General features: G+C 44.4%; 1 protein-coding gene across 6 annotated transcripts in view; it reads right to left on the reverse strand.

Annotated features, from left to right (window-relative positions):
• The window catches only part of LOC118384831 (ryanodine receptor 1-like), a 95,334-nt gene that overhangs the window by 45,694 nt on the left and 31,054 nt on the right, over nt 1-18,586 (reverse strand). For all 6 annotated transcript variants that reach the window (XR_008139053.1, XR_008139055.1, XR_008139054.1 and 3 more), the window contains exons 37-70: nt 17,911-18,444; nt 17,600-17,800; nt 17,378-17,489; nt 17,107-17,247; nt 16,622-16,895; nt 11,884-11,998; nt 11,641-11,773; nt 11,409-11,503; nt 11,178-11,313; nt 10,885-11,074; nt 10,649-10,763; nt 10,415-10,535; nt 10,029-10,198; nt 9,061-9,281; nt 8,361-8,451; nt 8,070-8,210; nt 7,783-7,946; nt 7,412-7,490; nt 6,170-6,259; nt 5,923-6,066; nt 5,744-5,821; nt 5,400-5,475; nt 5,164-5,287; nt 4,962-5,077; nt 4,745-4,812; nt 4,457-4,578; nt 4,089-4,138; nt 3,729-3,789; nt 2,163-2,289; nt 1,958-2,069; nt 1,711-1,792; nt 1,483-1,613; nt 497-817; nt 164-404 (exon numbers count right to left, since the gene is read on the reverse strand). Coding sequence is in view for 3 of the 6 variants with exons in the window: in XM_052520900.1 (XP_052376860.1) it covers nt 164-404; nt 497-817; nt 1,483-1,613; nt 1,711-1,792; nt 1,958-2,069; nt 2,163-2,289; nt 3,729-3,789; nt 4,089-4,138; nt 4,457-4,578; nt 4,745-4,812; nt 4,962-5,077; nt 5,164-5,287; nt 5,400-5,475; nt 5,744-5,821; nt 5,923-6,066; nt 6,170-6,259; nt 7,412-7,490; nt 7,783-7,946; nt 8,070-8,210; nt 8,361-8,451; nt 9,061-9,281; nt 10,029-10,198; nt 10,415-10,535; nt 10,649-10,763; nt 10,885-11,074; nt 11,178-11,313; nt 11,409-11,503; nt 11,641-11,773; nt 11,884-11,998; nt 16,622-16,895; nt 17,107-17,247; nt 17,378-17,489; nt 17,600-17,800; nt 17,911-18,444 (4,976 nt within the window). In the remaining 3 variants the exon portion in view is untranslated. The remainder of the gene's footprint in view (nt 1-163; nt 405-496; nt 818-1,482; nt 1,614-1,710; nt 1,793-1,957; nt 2,070-2,162; nt 2,290-3,728; nt 3,790-4,088; nt 4,139-4,456; nt 4,579-4,744; nt 4,813-4,961; nt 5,078-5,163; nt 5,288-5,399; nt 5,476-5,743; nt 5,822-5,922; nt 6,067-6,169; nt 6,260-7,411; nt 7,491-7,782; nt 7,947-8,069; nt 8,211-8,360; nt 8,452-9,060; nt 9,282-10,028; nt 10,199-10,414; nt 10,536-10,648; nt 10,764-10,884; nt 11,075-11,177; nt 11,314-11,408; nt 11,504-11,640; nt 11,774-11,883; nt 11,999-16,621; nt 16,896-17,106; nt 17,248-17,377; nt 17,490-17,599; nt 17,801-17,910; nt 18,445-18,586) is intronic.

Here is an 18,586-nt window from a genome sequence, read left to right on the forward strand (position 1 = left end):
TCATGGAGACCATCAACACCACAACAAACATGTATGCCAAGACAACTGGCAGGGGGAATGGTTTCTGACATATAGTACTGTTAGACAGGATACTGGATATGAAAGGGTGTACTACATATCTACAGAAAAAATATGCAGCCACTAGTTTGCCTGTGTACTGTACCTGTTATTGTCCACATAGCGGATGAGGAGAGGGTAGAGGGCGTACAGGTCCCTGCAGAGCACAGCAAACTCCTCCCTGATGGTGCCCTCCTCCTCATCCCCCTCGGCCTTCCCCTCCATACGCAGGTGGTCCTCCTCTGCCACCACCTTCCCTGTCCTCTTCTTCAGCTTCTCCATGGTGGGGATGAAATGGGACTTGAGCATCTCTGGCTTGGCCCTACTCACAATAGGCTGGGAGAAGACTAGGGATGGAAGAGGAGAGGTGATGGTGAGTTGGCAAGAAAACACAAACACACAGGTACATTAGACGCGTAAAGCATTGTGGCAACCTCACCAGCCAGCCTCTTCATCCACGAGGCCTCGTCAATTCCCAGGTTATTGACGACGATCTTCATGATGCTGCCCAGCAGCTGGTTGAGCTGCTCAGAGGTGACGTCGGTGCAGATCTGGCCCTCCAGCTCAGGGAAGATCTCTACTCCTCTTTCCCACCAGCGGGGCAGGTAGTTACACAGCATGGGCAGAGTTATCTCTATCACATGGGGCATCTCTGTGTAACGGGCACCTGACTCTGCCAAGTCCCCGATCTCTTTCAATAGAACGTCTAGCTCTGGTATGTCCTGGCATAACTCCTGGACCTCATTGGGCAGACCCAGGACTATGGACATCAAGACACAGAGACAGAGACAGACAGAGGCCGAGAGACAGAGACAGACAGAGGCCGAGAGACAGAGACAGACATAGGCCGAGAGACAGAGACAGACAGAGGCCGAGAGACAGAGACAGACAGAGGCCGAGAGACAGAGACAGACAGAGGCCGAGAGACAGAGACAGACAGAGGCCGAGAGACAGAGACAGACAGAGGCCGACAGACAGAGGCCGACAGACAGGCAGACAGGCAGACAGACAGACAGACAGACAGACAGACAGACAGACAGACAGACAGACAGACAGACAGACAGACAGACAGACAGACAGACAGACAGACAGACAGACAGAGACAGACGGACAGACAGACAGAGGCCGACAGACAGACGCCGACAGACAGAGGCCGACAGACAGACGACAGACAGACAGACAGACAGACAGACAGACAGACAGACAGACAGACAGACAGACAGACAGACAGACAGACAGACAGACAGACGACAGACAGACGCCGACAGACAGACAGACAGACAGACAGACAGACAGACAGACAGACAGACAGACAGACAGACAGACAGACGAGAAAAAAAGAGAAGATGAGAGAGAGTATTGAGGAACTTGAATACAAGTTCTGGGTGGACAGAGAACAAATTACAGGACTAGCTGGACACTCACTGGCTCTTTCTCTGGGGGTCTTGGTGGTGTAAACAGAGAAGGAGTTGTACTCATTGAGATGGGGCTCCAGGTAGGCCACTGGCATAGCAGCTGCCAGATGGGCCAGACACTCCCCTAGGGCTGGCATGTGCCTGGACAAGGGAAGACAAGGGCAGTCAAACTCACAGATGATCAGGTTTGTATTGCTGTACTGTTCACAAAGATAAACAGATCCAGATCCAGACTCACCTCTCCACATGAGGGTTCTTGACAGTACCCAGGGAGTAGATGGCGCACATGATGCGGTAACACGACATCTGGAGATCATCCACTGACCACCACGAACACACACGCACACACACACACACACAAAAACACATGAACACGAACATACATACATACACAGTCCACAAGAAATGCACATTTTTCACAATTCTGAGAGTACGTAAACTGGAATGATGTGTCATCTCATGAATGCCGTGATGACACAACTCACAAATGACATCATCTCCAAACTGGTGCTGAGAGATGTGGTCGAACAGGGAGGTGAGGACTGGGAGCAGAGCAATGGTGGTGTAGTTGATGTTCTGGGACACGCCTTTCACCTGCTGTAGAGGGACCACACAGTAAAACATGGTGAACAAGATTGAAAGACAATACTTCTGGAATTGTTCAATTCCTACCTGACACTTTGCTCTTACCTGGTTGCCTTTAGACACCTTTCCCAGTTTGAGGTTCTCCACCATCTTCTCTATATCATCAGCCGCACCCTCAAAGAATGACCTGAGCCCTGCCTTCACGATTTCAGGCCCAGACTTCATCACCGTCCTGAGGAATTCAGAGCAGGGAGGGAACAGAGGAAGGCTATGAGAAAACCTGAGATGACACATTTGATCCATTACCTTGGCCTGGGGAATAGGTTTATGACAGTCATAAATACCTCTTCCCCCCTTTTCCTCTCTCTACCCTACTAAGGTTACATTTGCAAAACCATTGGCTAACATAGAGATTCTGGGAACGTCAGAATGTGGGGGGAAATGAACTATATTCTGGTAATCCGAACAATTGAACATATGCGGTGGTACTTAATGAATATGATGTCAGTTCCGTTGTCATCTGAGACATTCTCATCAATGATAAGATGACATAAACTCTACAGTGGAAAGTCTACACATCAGAGTTATCGGATTCACATGGAATTGTTGTTCAATTTAAATGTTTGAATATGAAATTATTTGTGATGGGATGAAATGTGATTTTAGCTTCTAAAATGGGAGATGTGGGTTTTCATAAGATATTGCTGCTCACTCAGTGGCCCGCCCACGTGAAGAGACAGAGGTTGTAAACTATGAAACACACCCCTTTTCTCCCTTCCTCTATAAGCCCCTGACGACAATATAACTTCCTGTTCCGAGGATATGAGGGCGACGGTCCTATGTCAGAAAGGTTCAGAACGAAGCCAAAATCAGCATGAGCTTTGGTTGCGAATGGTATGAACTTTGAACTCTTATTCACTACAGAAGTGATACCTCCTAGCTGTTGAGTTAGCGACCGCAGCTGCAAACGCAGGTTAGGAAGGAACAGACAGAATATCCCATCTATCACACAACGACTTGGTTTGGCAACACGGTCTTCCCTCTACCACCAACCTACTGAAGCGCAGCTCAGAGTAAATATTTATTGCATTTTCCTTTTCCAAATGGGCGGTAATTTAGAATGCATAAGATACTGTATTTATGATAGCACAGCTTCGCCCTTTGTTCCTGTCTTCCGCTCTTTACTCAAACCCGCCCCTTTTCCTTTGTGTAACAAGCCATCATATCTGTTCCGCCCACTAGGGACGTTTTCCTATGATGTAATTTGTAATCAAGTTATGATTAATTATGTGTATGTGTGATTAGTTAGGTATTTAGTAAATAAATTATTAAACCCAAGTTTGTATTGCTGATTCAAATTGTTAGCCAGGATTCTTGCAGATAACCAAGAATGTACAACTTTCAGATGAGACTGAAGTAAGATGAAGATTAATATTGACTGCTATTGATGTAAAAAATTATGAGTTCTTTAAGAGTTTATTCGGAAGATAACAGCTCTATAAATATTATTTCGTGGTGCCCGACTCTCTAGTTAATTACATTTACATGATTAGTTCAATCAGGTGATATTATTTTATAGAATAGCATGTCATATCACTTAATCCGGCATTGCCAAAGACACGACACCTTCGTATTTGGATTGTGAACACACTTCAGAGAAGTGAAGATTACCTTGCGTCGAGAGATCGTGCCAGGATGTGAAGACAGTTGACAATAGCAGGGGCGTCATTTCCTATAGAGGATAGACAAAGTCACCTAGATATAATGAAGGCTGGCAACATCAAGATAAATTATTTTGGATTTACAGTACCAGGTAGAAAAACCTTCAATGCAAGTAAATTAGTTCAAATGACATCAACTCAAATCAGCATGAGAAGGGGAGAAAGCCAAGCACAGGTAATCAGAGTCAGATGAACAGCGGACAGTGAAATAGAGATACAGTGGGGAGGGTCAAACACAAGTTAGACAGATGGAAACAGAGCAGGAATGACGGGACAGAACTAAATCATCAAGACAAAGACGATTTCTTACCAAAGAGAGAAACTCTGTGTCTCACCAGAGCAGCCATTTTACAGAAGATGCTACAGCGACACCCAATAGAAAGGAGAGAGGAAACACAGAGGAAGGTAATGATTGATGAAAGGTAATGATTGATGAAAGGTAGTGAATGATAATGATTGATGAAAGGTAATGAATGATGAAAGGTAATGAATGATGAAAGGTAATGATTGATGAAAGGTAATGAATGATGAAAGGTAAGAGGAAAAATGTGAAATTACAGCACAGGTTCCAAAAGGTAGACTTGACATGATGAGTAGAGAAAAATGAAAGTGGCGAAAGCCAACTAACTAAACTGAGGTGTAGCAATACACATGTAATACAGTGTGTGACAGAGTTACCTGGCAATCATCTCTTTCTCCTTGTTAGAGGAATGTCCTCCAGTACCCAGGACTTTGGCCGGTGTGGACAGGAAGTACAGAGAGTGGTTTTTAAAGTACTGATTGATCAGGGGCAACAGGATCTGAGACAAACACAGTTCATCATCATCATCATCATCATCATCATCATCATCATCATCATCATCATCATATATTCTTATACTCCTGCAGTAAACATTTAACAGTTGTATCAAATGCCCTCTCTCCTCCTCTCTAGATAGGCCTGTTTCATAGTGATTCTGCTCTCACCTTTGCAAAGAATTTGATCTCCTGCTCATGAGGCGACTTCTCCACTCTGCCACTGCTCACCACAGCCTCTGAATGAAACCCAAAAGACAACATTATGGAGTATTGTTATCGTGTTAAATGTCCACATTGACTCTACACTGATTCATTCAGTAGCTCAATAACAAAGCACTATTTCATTGGTTATCATCATCCACCCTCCTCCACGAGCCCACTCTACCAAGGTGAGCTATGAACTCCTGGGCCATCTCCATCCACTTTAACAGCTTCTGCAGGAAACCATAAGCAAAGCGCTTCTCGATAGATGAGATGTCTGACTCCATGTCTTTCATCCCCCTGGAGAAAGAATTCAATTGTATGATTTATCAATACATATTCAGTTGCTTCCTCAACTTGATACCTTCAATAACTTTTCCTTTTACCTGGTGACTGCAAATCCATTGAGTTGAAGGAATTTAAGAAGCTCCTGAGCCTTTTCCCTGTCTCGTGCCTTTTCCTTTGCTGTCAGGGTGTCATAGGGTACAAGCAAAGGGTGGGAGCCTCCTCCTACACACAGTCAAAACACACAAAGTTCCCATTTACTTTTTTTAAAGAAAAAGGTGACTGGCAATTCTGTAGGCAATATCCTCTTTGTTTTCTGAACAGAACGACCTCTGACCTTTGGACTGCAGCTCCATCTTCTTCTTGCGACCCCAGGTATTGTGATAGTTCTCTGCAAGCTGTTCTGCCATGGACTGGGGAAAGGAGAAATTATGAAAACATTGATCACATTACAGTCACTAAAGTAATTAAGAGGGATGGGTAGCCTAGTGGTTAGAGCGTTGGCCTAGTAACCGGAAGGTTGCAAGATTGAATCGCTGAGCTGACAAGGTAAAAATCTGTCGTTCTACCCCTGAACAAGGCAGTTAACCCACTGTTCCTAGGCCGTCATTGAAAATAAGAATGTGTTCTTAACTGACTTGCCTAGTTAAATAAAGATAAAATACTTTAGTGCCATCATACCTGCAGCTCTCTTGACAGTGCCATGTGGGGGATCTCAATCGGTTGGGGACTGTAGCCATGGCTGGGGTCGTACGTTGCCTGAAATACACACATTTATTCATACTGTTTTTATTATCTCTGTCCACAGAGATCCTATTAAATGGGTTATTCATCCTTTCCTATCGTCCTTTTCTCTGTACCTGTGCAGTCTGAGAGATTTTCCGAGCCGCCTTCTTTTGCTCAGTCTTGGCTTCCTCTCCTTCCCTCATTTGATCCAGAGTCCACTCCCATGCAATTATAGCCTTCATGGACTCTTTGATGGGCCAACGGTAGATCTCTTTGTCCTACAAAGGAGGAGATCATTACAGACAGAGGGCATCAGAGAGCAGAAATTGTAAAAAAAAATCTGTGGTGGTTGAGAAGAAAACGATCAACTGTGCCTCTTACCTTCTCTGAGAATGTTTTGTACGGTCGGAGCATGGGGTGAGTTTTAGAATCTTCATCCAACATCTCTCCATACGTCCAGTTGTTCTGAATCTGCAGGTGAACATACATACAACATTATTGTTTAATTAACTTCTTGGATATAGGGGGCGCTATTTTAATTTTTCGATGAAAAACGTTCCAGTTTTAAACAAGATATTTTGTCACGAAAAGATGCTCGACTATGCATATAATTGACAGCTTTGGAAAGAAAACACTCTGACGTTTCCAAAACTGCAAAGATATTGTCTGTGAGTGCCACAGAACTGATGTTACAGAAAAAACCCAGATAAAAACACAATCAGGAAGTGCCGCATTTTTTGAAACCGCCTCATGGCAATGACTCCTTATATGGCTGTGGAGGAGCTAGGAGTCAGCTTACCTTTTCCACGTTTTCCCCAAGGTGTCTGCAGCATTGTGACGTATTTGTAGGCATATCATTGGAAGATTGACCATAAGACACTACATCTACCAGGTGGTAGCTTGGTGTCCTCCGTCGCAATTATTGCGTAATCTCCAGCTGCAGTATTTTTCCGTTTGCCTCGGATGAGAAACCGACTGCCAGGAATGATTTTTCATCGAATAGAATTGTGAAAAACACCTTGAGGATTGATTCTAAACAACGTTTGCCATGTTTGTCGATATTATGGAGCTAATTTGGAAAAAAGTTTGGCGTTGTGTTGACTGCAGTTTCGTTTTTTTTTCTTAGCCAAACGTGATGAACAAAACGGAGCTATTTCTCTTACACAAATAATCTTTTTGGAAAAAATGAACATTTGCTATCTAACTGAGCGTCTCGTCATTGAAAACATCCGAAGTTCTTCAAAGGTAAATGATTTTATTTGAATGCTTTTCTTGTTTTTGTGAAAATGTTGCCTGCTGAATGCTAGGCTTAATGCTATGCTAGGCTATCAATACTCTTACACAAATGCTTGTGTAGCTTTGGTTAAAGCATATTTTGAAAATCTGAGATGACAGTGTTGTTAACAAAAGGCTAAGCTTGTGTTTCAATATATTTATTTCATTTCATTTGCGATTTTCATGAATAGGAAACGTTGCGTTATGGTAATGAGCTTGAGGCTATGATTATGCTCCCGGATATGGGATTGCTCGACGCTAGAGGTTAAAACACCATACATTGTACAGTTTGCTGTACAACTGTTACACAAACGTTTATTGTTGCCTTTGGTCGTTTTTTTTACTGACCTTTTCAAAAGCCCACTTGTTATGTGTGTATTCAGCATATTTGTTGATGAAACCATCCAATCTCTCAGGGATGATAGTACTACAACACAAAACATCGACTTCAGTACACCATAGACATAACATACTACACAGTAGCTAAAGGCAAAGGATACTGCGAAATATTCATAAAAATATCAACACTTTCCATTGATACTGTATCTTATCTAAATTGTTTGTTTTCTCAAGGCCTTCCTCCTATCAATTTACTCTCCCTTCATCATCTCCCTCTTCTCTCCTTCATCTTACACCCTCATCTCGCCCTCTCTTCTGTCCATCATTTTCTCTCTCTTTCAATCTCTCTCATCTCACTCTCTCCCATTCAAGGGTCTCACTTTGTGGTCTCCACTGGCTTGGGATCAAAGTTTCCCTCTGCATCCACTGAGGCTTTCTTCTCAGTCTTGGAGGAGTAGCTGGCATCTACATAATCTGGAGGGATGGCCCCAGCAATGGCACATATGCACGGCATGGCAATTTTGAACAGCTCAGCATCAAATTTCTGAAACCAGAACCAGATGACATAGTGAAATATTTCTACAATGATCTATCAACGTATTGTTTTTTATTGGAGCCAAACATTTCCTGGTGACTAAGGTATGATCGATCAGTGTAATAGTGTAACCTTGTGGGCCAGGGACTCAAAGATGCCCCAGAAGAGTTTGCGGGTGAGATGCAGCTCCTCCTCTGATGACACTCCAAAGTTGCCCCAGCCGTTGGGCAGGCAATAGTACTTCCAACAACGCTCATAGTGAGTGTTCAAAAGCTGCAGCCAAAAAAAGAACATTATGAGATCGGTGAGATGATGCATACTAACATCTGGATGATACGTACATTATCTTGATACAGCTATCTTCATTCCTTTGTTTTGATTCTATAAAGGTTTGATTGGCTAATGTTTAAGTCATGTCCATACCTTAAGTGGCATTTTGGCATATTCATTGAGAATTGGTACATCAAATACCAGCCTTCGCAACAGGTGTTGTAACATGGATGGCCGTAGATTTCTAAGAAATAGACACAAATAAATAAGTGCACGTAAATACATTACTGAAGAAAACGCGCAAACAAAATAAATAAAGAGAGACTTTATCGAACAAAACAAACATTTATTGAGTAAATTAATGTCTTCTGAGTGCAACCATATGAAGATCAAAGGTAAGTGATTCATTTTCTCTCTATTTCTGACTTGTGTAACTCTTCTACTTGGCTGGTTACTGTTTGTAATGATTTGTCAGCTGGGCGATGTTCTCAAATAATCGTAAGGTATGCTTTCGCCGTAAAGCATTTTTAAAATCTGACGCCGTGGTTGGATTCACAAGAGGTTCATCTTTAAACCTATGTAAAATTAAATAAAACATCAATTTTTATAATGAGTATTTCTGTATTTGAATTTGGTGCTCTGCAATTTCACTGGATGTTGGCCAGGTGGGATGCTAGCGTCCCACATACCCTAGTGAGGTTGAACACCTCACTAAAAGTTCAATGAACAAACAGTTTAGGGAAGAGAACATGTCATGTCCAGGAGACATGAAATTATCATCTTTATGACAATTCTACTGACAGAATGCAGAAAAATAGACTTCAGATAACAGCTCATGGTAAGTCCAACTCACTTGCACAAAGCCATGAGACATTCCTCAATGACATCTCTCTGGGCCTTAGTGAAGGCTCGTCCGCGGGACAGACGGTAGATGGTGTGCAGCATGGAGTCGATCATGATGGCCCGGTGGTCTGTGCCGGCAAACAGGAAGGCACACTTGTTGATGAGGGGCAGCACGGCCAGAGAGAGGTAGCGGTTCAGAGCCAGGGCCATCTCTGTGGTGCAGAAAGCTGCCTGGTGGGGAGAGATCCATTTAAACCAGGGATGGGCAACTTTGTTGGGCGTAGGGGCCACAAAACCAATTTCAGGTCTGCGTCCCACATCCATACCCACACCGGCAGCCAAAGCAATTTTAGAGGCCCCCCCCCCCACCTTTCGAAAGCATTTTTGAGGTTTTAGAGTTAATTTCCTGCAATTCTACACATTTTTCCAAGGGGAAGAGAAACGTTTTTTATTTTAAAGCTAATTTCCTACAATTCTGATAGAGAGTGACTAACAAAATCAACGGCGGCCCCCAGGTCAGTAATTCCATCATGATTACTTCAAGTTTAGATAGCTGGCCGCTAAACTAACTTACCAAACTAAAAATGTTTTGCTGAGATGGGCTAAGTGAGTGACTGCCAGTGACTGACATAACAAGAGAGAAACTGCTGATGAACAACCACATTTTGAAATTGCCCCTTGTGTATTCTACTATTCTAACACTGAACAGTAATCCACTGGACTACAAAAGGGGAGCCGCGGGTTGCCAGTTGCCCAACCCTGATTTAAACTGTCATATTCTCTGTGTTCAAAAGACCACACACTAACAACAATTAAAATGTTGAGACACATTTTTAATCAAACATTATGCTGATATGCCAACAAATTAGCTGTAGTTCTGTTTACAGTCAATATATGCTTAGTGTCTCACTCCTGCATAAGAGCAAGTTATTGCCTTGTACAGTATATGAGTCGTGAGATCGAGAGAGGCTGACTTACTGTGTCCAGAGAAGCAGCTGCCCTCATGTCAGGCAGGAAGCCCACCTCCAGCACATGGAGCAGGAAGTCCTGGTTGTCAATACCATACACTCTGTCAAGGAACAGCACCATGGGAGCCTTGTGGTCCGGCACAAAACTGGAAGACATCTTGGGTTCAATGATGCTGTTATCTAGACATCACAAAAGACAGAGGGAAGTTAGAGGGGAGAATAAGGACTCACATCATATTAACACTTTTGACTACAGATATAATATGGAACATATTACGATCAAACTAAACTAAAACCATTTTTTGTTCTGTTTCATAATCAAGACATCAATACTCCCTTTCCTTGAGCCAACACAACAGAGTTAATTGAACCCAAATGGTTTCCCCGTTGGCTCACCCTTTCCAAAGTCTGGGATTTGGACAGACAGGCTGATGACTCCCACCAGGTCCTCTATGGGCACCAGGGACCTCAGGATGGCCCTGATCCTCAGAGCCTCACCCTTCCCAGCCTGGATCAACTGGAGGATGAAGAACAAATAGCAATGTCTTAGACTGAAAACACAGCAGCTAGCTAGCACAATTCCATAAACGTTGGCTTCTCTCTTAAGGTTTCCCAACGCTCAGTACTCACATGCATCTCTGGAGCACAGCGTCCCAGCAAGTCAATAAGAGCTGAGTAGAAGGACATGATGGCATTCCCCAGATGCACCTTGTTCTCCTCATGCTGCCCCTCTCCACCAGGAAACCTAACAGGAGAAAGGAAAAATTCATACATGTAGGCCCAAAAAGGAGAACATGTTCTAATCTACTACACCAGTTAAGACTAGATAGTCAATCGGCAGAGTCCCGAAGCAGTTTGGCACTTACATGCCGGGGAAGCGCCTGTCTTTCTTGACAGTGGGGCCGTCCCTGGCAGGATCTTCAGAGATCTTGATGGCCTCCTCTATAGCAGCCAGTAGGCCGTTTCCACCCTCTCCTCTCAGGGCCGGGCCAAAACACTCTGGCCGACGGATCAGAAGACGCACCACCACATTGGCATTCTCCTCTACGCTCTCTCCTATGGGGGACATGGAACCAAACCACGTTCAGTGACGAAGGACAAACAGAAAGACAATACCAACAGCAGTGTATTCCATTACATGAAGCCAACAAACACAGACCGTTGACGAAGACAGCGAAGCGGAGGAAGTCCAGGTATTTCTCTCCCCCACAAGGGTTCCAGCCAATGTCAGGGTAACCCTTAGCCAGGAGCTGGGGACAGCTCTGAAGCCCACAGCCTGCAAGGTACTTCACCACCTGGGAGGAAAAACAGTGCAAAAGAGACAGAAAGAGTGATGACCAATGTGCTGCTGGATCAGAGAATGTTCATGTGGGTGCTGGGGGTGTCCAACCTTCTCCAGGTCTTGTTCCTGTAGCGCCAGAGCCAGCTCATTGTTATCAATACAGGATGCTGCAGCTACGTCTAGAGGGGTGGAGCCACGCATTCCTGAAAGACATCCATGACACGTTCAGTTTCAACACACAGCAAAACTATTCTGCCTTTAGAGGAATTATGTTGACCTTTCTTTCCCATTTATACAAGAATATAAACTTGTATTGGAAGAAGATATCAATGTCCCTCACCAAGGCCGATGCCGCTGTTCTGAAGCAGGTAGCTGAGGTGATCGAACATGGAGCGTTGGTTCTGACGACTGATACGACAGAAGTAGCACAGGAAACGACAGCAGTTGGTGACCATACGAGGGAATCTGATCTCCTGCAGAAGAACACATGTAGGGTGAATGACTACAGTGTAGAAATATGTTACGCATTTGAATTTGCAGACAAGCATTGATCCTGTAGTTATGAAGCATATAACCACTTCACCTTGGAGTCACCACCACCCAGCACGTTGACCATCACCTCCATGACAGTCTCGTGCATGCCCAGCGCTCGCATTAGGTTGGGGTGCTGATAAAACACTTTGTTGCTCATGATGTTCCTGATGGAGAAAGAAGGCTCATGCTGATTCTCAGTTCCTCCAGTTCTCTGTCCGGTATACTAAAGCAATAAGGCCCGTGGGGTTCTGGTATATGGCCAATATACCACGGCTAAGGGATGTTCTTATGCATGACACAATGCGGAGTGCCTAGATACTTTCAAATAGCTCTTTGTTGACTGTTGCTGGGTGTTATCGTCGTCCATCAGCACCGGCCTGTACCCTACCTGCCCTAAGCTCTCTTCTATCCCCTTACACTAAGTCTGAATTTGTTAGGTGACCTAAACTGGGACATGCTTAAACCACCTACCGAAGTCCTTAAACAATGGGGATTCCATAAATATTTCTCAGATTATTACCAATCCCACAAGGTATGACTCTAAACACCCAGAAAAGGCTACTCTCATCGATGTTATACTCACAAATAATCCTGATAGGTATCAGTCTGGTGTTTTCTGTAATGACCTTAGTGATCACTGTTTTACAGCCTGTGTTTGTAATGGCTGCTCAGTGAAACGACCAGTCCTGATTTGTCATAGACACTTGCTAAAAAACTTTAATGAGCAAGCCTTCCTTCATGACCCGGCCTCTGTAAAATGATATAGAATCATCTCTGTCGATGATGCTTCGACCTTCTTTTTTTGATATTTTCAGTGATATTGTTAACAAACATAGAGAAAATGAGAATTCGACCGTGATCTTGCAGAGTTACTCCACCTCAAGAATTCCATTTGCCGAAAAGCTCGGCACATGGAATACTCAGGCTGACTGGCTCTCGTTCAGGCAAAGGAGAAATAAGTGCACTCAGGCTATCCGGAAGTTCTGGAAAATGGTTAATGACCTGGAGAATGAAGCCTCCTCCTCACAGCTGCCCATGTCCCTTAAAGTTGATGATTGTAATGGTTGTTACTGACAAGAAGCACATGGCTGAGCTTTTAAATCACCACTTCATTAAGTATGGATTCCTATATGACTCAGCCATGCCTCCTTGCCCATCCACATCTCCCACCCCTTCTAACGCAACTATCCCCGATGCTTCTCCCTCTTTTTCCCCTGTCCCGCTACAAAGTTTCTCCCTGGAGGCAGTCGCTGAATCCAAGGTGCTAATGGAGCACCTTAAACTTGACCCTAAAAAACATCTGGGTCAGATGGTTTAGACACTTTCTTATTTAAGGGTGCTGCCCCTATAATTGCCAAGCCTATCTCTAACATTTTTAACCTCTCTCTCCTCTCTGGGGAGGTTCCCATTGATTGGAAGGCAGCCACGTTGCGTCCTCTATTTAAAGGGGAGATCAAACTGTTATAGGCCTATTTCTATTTTGCCCTGTTTATCAAAGTGTTGGAAAAACTTGTCAATAATCAACTGACTAGGGCCTCCAGGGTGGCGCAGTGCACTTAAGCCTACCCCCTACTTTTTCTAACATTCTGTTAAAAATCGCGCAACATTTCAGCGTCCTGCTACTCATGCCAGGAATATAGTATATGCATATGATTAGTATGTGTGGATAGAAAACACTCTGACGTTCTAAAACTGGTTAAATCACGGCTGTGACTATAACAGAGCCTGTGTTTCATCGAAAAGTGCAAGAAAAACTGATCACCGAAAACTGGGAAAAATATCCATGCGCCACTTGCATGTATTGTCTATTGGAAAGCAAATTACATGGGGCTGAGATTGCAAGTCCTACAGCTTCCACACGATGTCGCCAGTCTTGTCAATTGCCTGGGCTTTGTTTCTTGGTCAAACGAGTAAGAGAGACCCCATTCCTTCCGGTCTCCGACAGGATGTTTTGGATGAGGAATTTTCGACCATGAGTTCAAGACGTGGAGCTATTGAATACACATCGCCCCGTGATCAATTTGATAGATTATTCACGTTTACTAATACCTAAAGTTGGATTACAAAAGTATTTCGAAGTGTTTTGTGAAAGTTTATCGTCGACTTTTTTAATTAAAAAAAAATTACGTTGCGTTTTAAAACGGTCTTTTTTCCTATATCACACACTTTTCATAGATCGATATTTAGGGTGTATATGGACCGATTCAATCGAAAAAAGATCTAGGAGTGCCAACAAAGAAGATCGTCAAAGGTAATGAATGTTTTACATTTTATTTCTGCGTTTTGTGTAGCGCCGGCTATGCTAATTATTTTGTTTACGTCCCCTTCAGGTATTTCGGAATGTTGCGTGCTATCAGATAATAGCTTCTCATGCTTTCGCCGAAAAGCATTTTGAAAATCTGACTTGTTGGCTGGATTCACAACGAGTGTAGCTTTAATTCAGTACCCTGCATGTGTGTTTTAATGAACGTTTGAGTTTTAACGAGTGCTATTAGCATTTAGCGTAGCGCATTTGCATTTCCAGATGGCTAGATGAGACGCCTGCGTGTTGGGTGGGCTTAACAGGTTAAGGGTGCTGTACTGCAGTGCCAGCTGTGCCATCAGAGTCCCTGGGTTCGCGCCCAGGCTCTGTCGTAACCGGCCGCGACCGGGAGGTCCGTGGGGCGACGCACAATTGGCCTAGCGTCGTCCGGGTTAGGGAGGGCTTGGTCGGTAGGGATGTCCTTGTCTCATCGCGCACCAGCGACTCTTGTGGTGGGCCGGGCGCAGTGCGCGCGAACCAAGGTTTCCAGGTGCACGGTGTACCCTCCGACACATTGGTGCGGCTGGCTTCCGGGTTGGATGCGCGCTGTGTTAAGAAGCAGTATGGCTGGTTGGGTTGTGTATCGGAAGACGCATGACTTTCAACCTTCATCTCTCCCAAGCCCGTACGGGAGTTGTAGCGATGAGACAAGATAGTAGCTACTATAACAATTGGATACCACTAAATTGGGGAGAAAAAGGGGTAAAATTCAAAAAATTTAATAAAAATAACAATAAAAAAAAAATAATCAACTGACTGTCTTTCTTGATATCTATAGTATTCTCTCTGGTATGCAATCTGGTTTCCGCTCAGAAAATGGGTGTGTCACTGCAACCTTAAAGGTACTAAATGATGTCACTATTGCCCTTGATTCTAAGCAATGCTGTGCTGCTATTTTTATTGACTTGGCCAAAGCTTTTGATATGGTAGACCTTCCATTCTTGTGGGTCGGCTAAGGAGTATTAGTGTCTCTGAGGGGTCTTTGGCCTGGTTTGTTAACTACCTCTCTTAAAGAGTGCAGTGTATAAAGTCAGAACATTCGCTGTCTCAGGCACTGCCTGTCACCAAGGGTGTACCCCAAGGCTCGATCCTAGGCCCCAACCTCTTCCGAATTTACATTAACAACATTGCTCAGGCAGTAGGAAGCTCTCTCGTCCATTTATATGCAGATGATACAGTCTCAGCTGGCCTCTCCCCAAATTGTGTGTTAAACTCTCTACAACAAAGCTGTCTTAGTGTCCAACAATCTTTCTCTGCCCTTAACCTTGTTCTGAAAACCTCCAAAACAAAGATCATGTGGTTTGGTAAGAAGAATGCCCCTCTCCCCACAGGTGTGATTACTACCTCTGAGGATTTAGAGCTTGAGGTAGTCACCTCATACAAGTACTTGGGAGTATGGCTAGATGGTACACTGTCCTTATCTCAGCACATATCAAAGCTGCAGGCTATGGTTAAATCTAGACTTGGTTTCCTCTATCGTAATCGCTTCTCTTTTACCCCAGCTGCCAAACTAACTCTGATTCAGATGACCATCCTACCCATGCTAGATTACGGAGACGTAATGTATAGATTGCCAGGTAAGGGTGCTCTTGAGCGAGATGTTCTTTACCATTCGGCCATCAGATGGTAAATGCTCCAATGCTCCTTATAGGACACATCACTGCACTCTATACTCCTCTATAAACTGGTCTTCTCTGTATACCTGTCACAAGAACCACTGGTTGATGCTTATTTATAACCTCTCTTAGGTCTCATTCCCCACTATCTGAAACATTTACTGCAGCCCTCATCCTCCACATACAACACCCGTTCTGCCAGTCACATTCTGTTAATAGGTCCCCAAAGCACACACATCCCTGGGTCACTCGTCATTTCAGTTCGCTGCAGCTAGAGACTGGAACAAGCTGCAACAAACACTCAAACTGGACAGTTTTATCTCAATCTCTTCATTCAAAAACGTAATCATGGACACTCTTACTGACAGTTGTGGCTGCTTGCGTTATGTATTGTTGTCTCTACCTTCTTTGCCTTTGTGCTGTTGTCGTTTGTACCCTGTTTTGTGCTGCTACCATGTTGTGTTGCTACCATGTTGTGTTGCTACCATGCTGTTGTTGTCATGTGTTTCTGCCATGCTATGTTGTTGTCTTAGGTCTCTCTTTATATAGTGTTGTCTCTCTTGTCGTGATGTGTGTTTTGTCCTATATATTTTTATTTTTATTTTAATCCCAGCCCCCGTCCTCCAAGGAAAACTTTTGCCTTTTGGTAGGCCATCATTGTAAATAACAATTTGTTCTTAACTGACTTGCCTAGTTAAATAAAGGTTCAATAAGTAAAATAAAGATACAGCCCTTAGCCGTGGAATATGGCCATACACCACAAACCCCAAAGGTGCCTTATTGCTATTATAAACTGGTTACCAATGTAATTAGAACAGTAAAAAAAAAAAACATTTAGAACTTGAACCACCCAGTTTATAATGTCTGACCCGATGCTCTGGATCATGAGCCTCTCCTCCTCGGGGCCCATCTGGACGATGAGCAGCGAGCGGATCTGTCCCAGGCACTCCAGCAGGTCCATGGTATCCTTTATGGAGATGGCGTTGATGGTGTAGGCCTTGGGCAGGGCCCGGATCAGCTCCCCCAGCCCGTCATACTGACAGTGCAGCAGGCTGAACATCAGACGCACCAGCTCAGGGTTCTGGATGAATGACTCCTGGGCCCAGTGGACCATGGTGTGGGTGATCAGCTCCTGGAGGGTGCCTGGTGGGGTGGTTATAGAAGAGGGACATCAGTTAATTGATCGATTGTCTGTTTTTTGTTGTGTTAGTGATAAAATCATTTTAACCTGAAAATAATTGATTGCTGAAACCGAATAAAACTATCCCATGAAGACTAGACTGAGATTGATTATACATTTTTGGCTTGATTTTACCGTTTTTCACTGGGATAGCTGATAGAGAGTGAGACTCACTGGGTTTGTTCTCCTCCTCAGGTTTCTCCTCCTCTAGCTTCTTCTTATGGAGGTGCCTCAACTTGTCCAGCATTCGGAGGAGTCGCCCTTTGAGAGACATATCCAACTCCTCCTCTACCTCTTCCTCTTCGATATGTACACCTGACATGACATCAGGGGTGATAAATCATTGACATTAGCTGAAAACTTTTCATCTCAACTATTGGCCCTCTTTGATATACAAGTGAAATTCTAAGTTACACGTGGAGAGCAAAGTAAGAGCTTGACTGACTGCAGTGAAACAGCAGGTTCTTGTGAAAAGCCTGCAGGGCATCGCGGACCTCGTCAGGCACAGGACAATCCTCATCCTCTGCAATGTTCTTCAAGTTCATAAGCATGTTGACCTGCATATCAAAAAGAGACAAACAGTAAGATGTTGTTACCTTTCATGTACTGTTACAGGTGTGACAGTGTACTTTATCCTCCGGTAGACAGTGGTAGATGCGGAGGGTACCTGCTCCTGTGGTGGGGAGCGGAACTCGCGGGTCTTGCGAGCGGTCTCAGCAGCGCTCATGGTATACGCCAGCATGAGCTCGTTGTAGCGGGCTCTCTGGTTGGCCTGCACCTGGCTCACAAACTGGTCTGAGAAGGCTATGATGGCCTCCACCCTGTGGCGCAACTCACAGTCACAGAAATACTGCAGCAGAGTGCACATCTGACCGACAGAGAGAGAATGACCTGAGACTTAGCCACATAGATTAGGGTAATTCATCAAACTAAGGATAGTGAAAGTTACAGCGAACTGAAAAACACACACACACCAACCTGTAGTTTGACAGACTCTGGAAGCTTCATGTGCAGTAATCCCTCTTCCAGACCTACTTGTTCTTCTGCCTCTCCAGGATTCACCTCCTTCTCAGTCTCCTCAGCACCTTTCTCTCCGTCAGCCTCCCCCTTGTCTTCCTCTTTTTCTATAGGCTCCAACTCCTCTAGCTCTGCCTCCATTTCCTCATCTTCCTCACCCATCCCCTCATCCTCCATTTCTGTTTCATGTCTGCTCTCTACTGCTCCCTCCTCTTCTTCCTTCATCTCCAACCCCCGTTCTTTGAGGGCCGGTGTTTGGTCCACCTCTCCCTGGGCAGCAGCCTCTGCCTCTCCACTGAACACTGTGGGCTCTATCATCTTCAGGATGTGCTTGACATCTTCATTATCAAACACACCCATGATGAGCAGGGTGCTGATGAGCTTGAGGATGGGGACAAAGTGGAACTCAACACTGCCTCCTACAGGATCCCGCATGGCTTGACCACCATCCTGGACAGCTTCTGTCAGCATGGTCAGGGCCTTCGCCTTCAGCACCTACAGGAGAGAGAGACACACTTTCATGACCATCAATCTTTCCCCTCTCCCTCCATCAGCCTGGCCCAGTGTTGCAAAACACTGGGAACTTTCAATAATTCCCTGTTTTTTCCCCAAAAAATAACGGTTGGAAGATTCCCGG

This window comes from Oncorhynchus keta, chromosome 6, assembly GCF_023373465.1.
Source record: "Oncorhynchus keta strain PuntledgeMale-10-30-2019 chromosome 6, Oket_V2, whole genome shotgun sequence".
Lineage (NCBI taxonomy): Eukaryota > Metazoa > Chordata > Actinopteri > Salmoniformes > Salmonidae > Oncorhynchus > Oncorhynchus keta.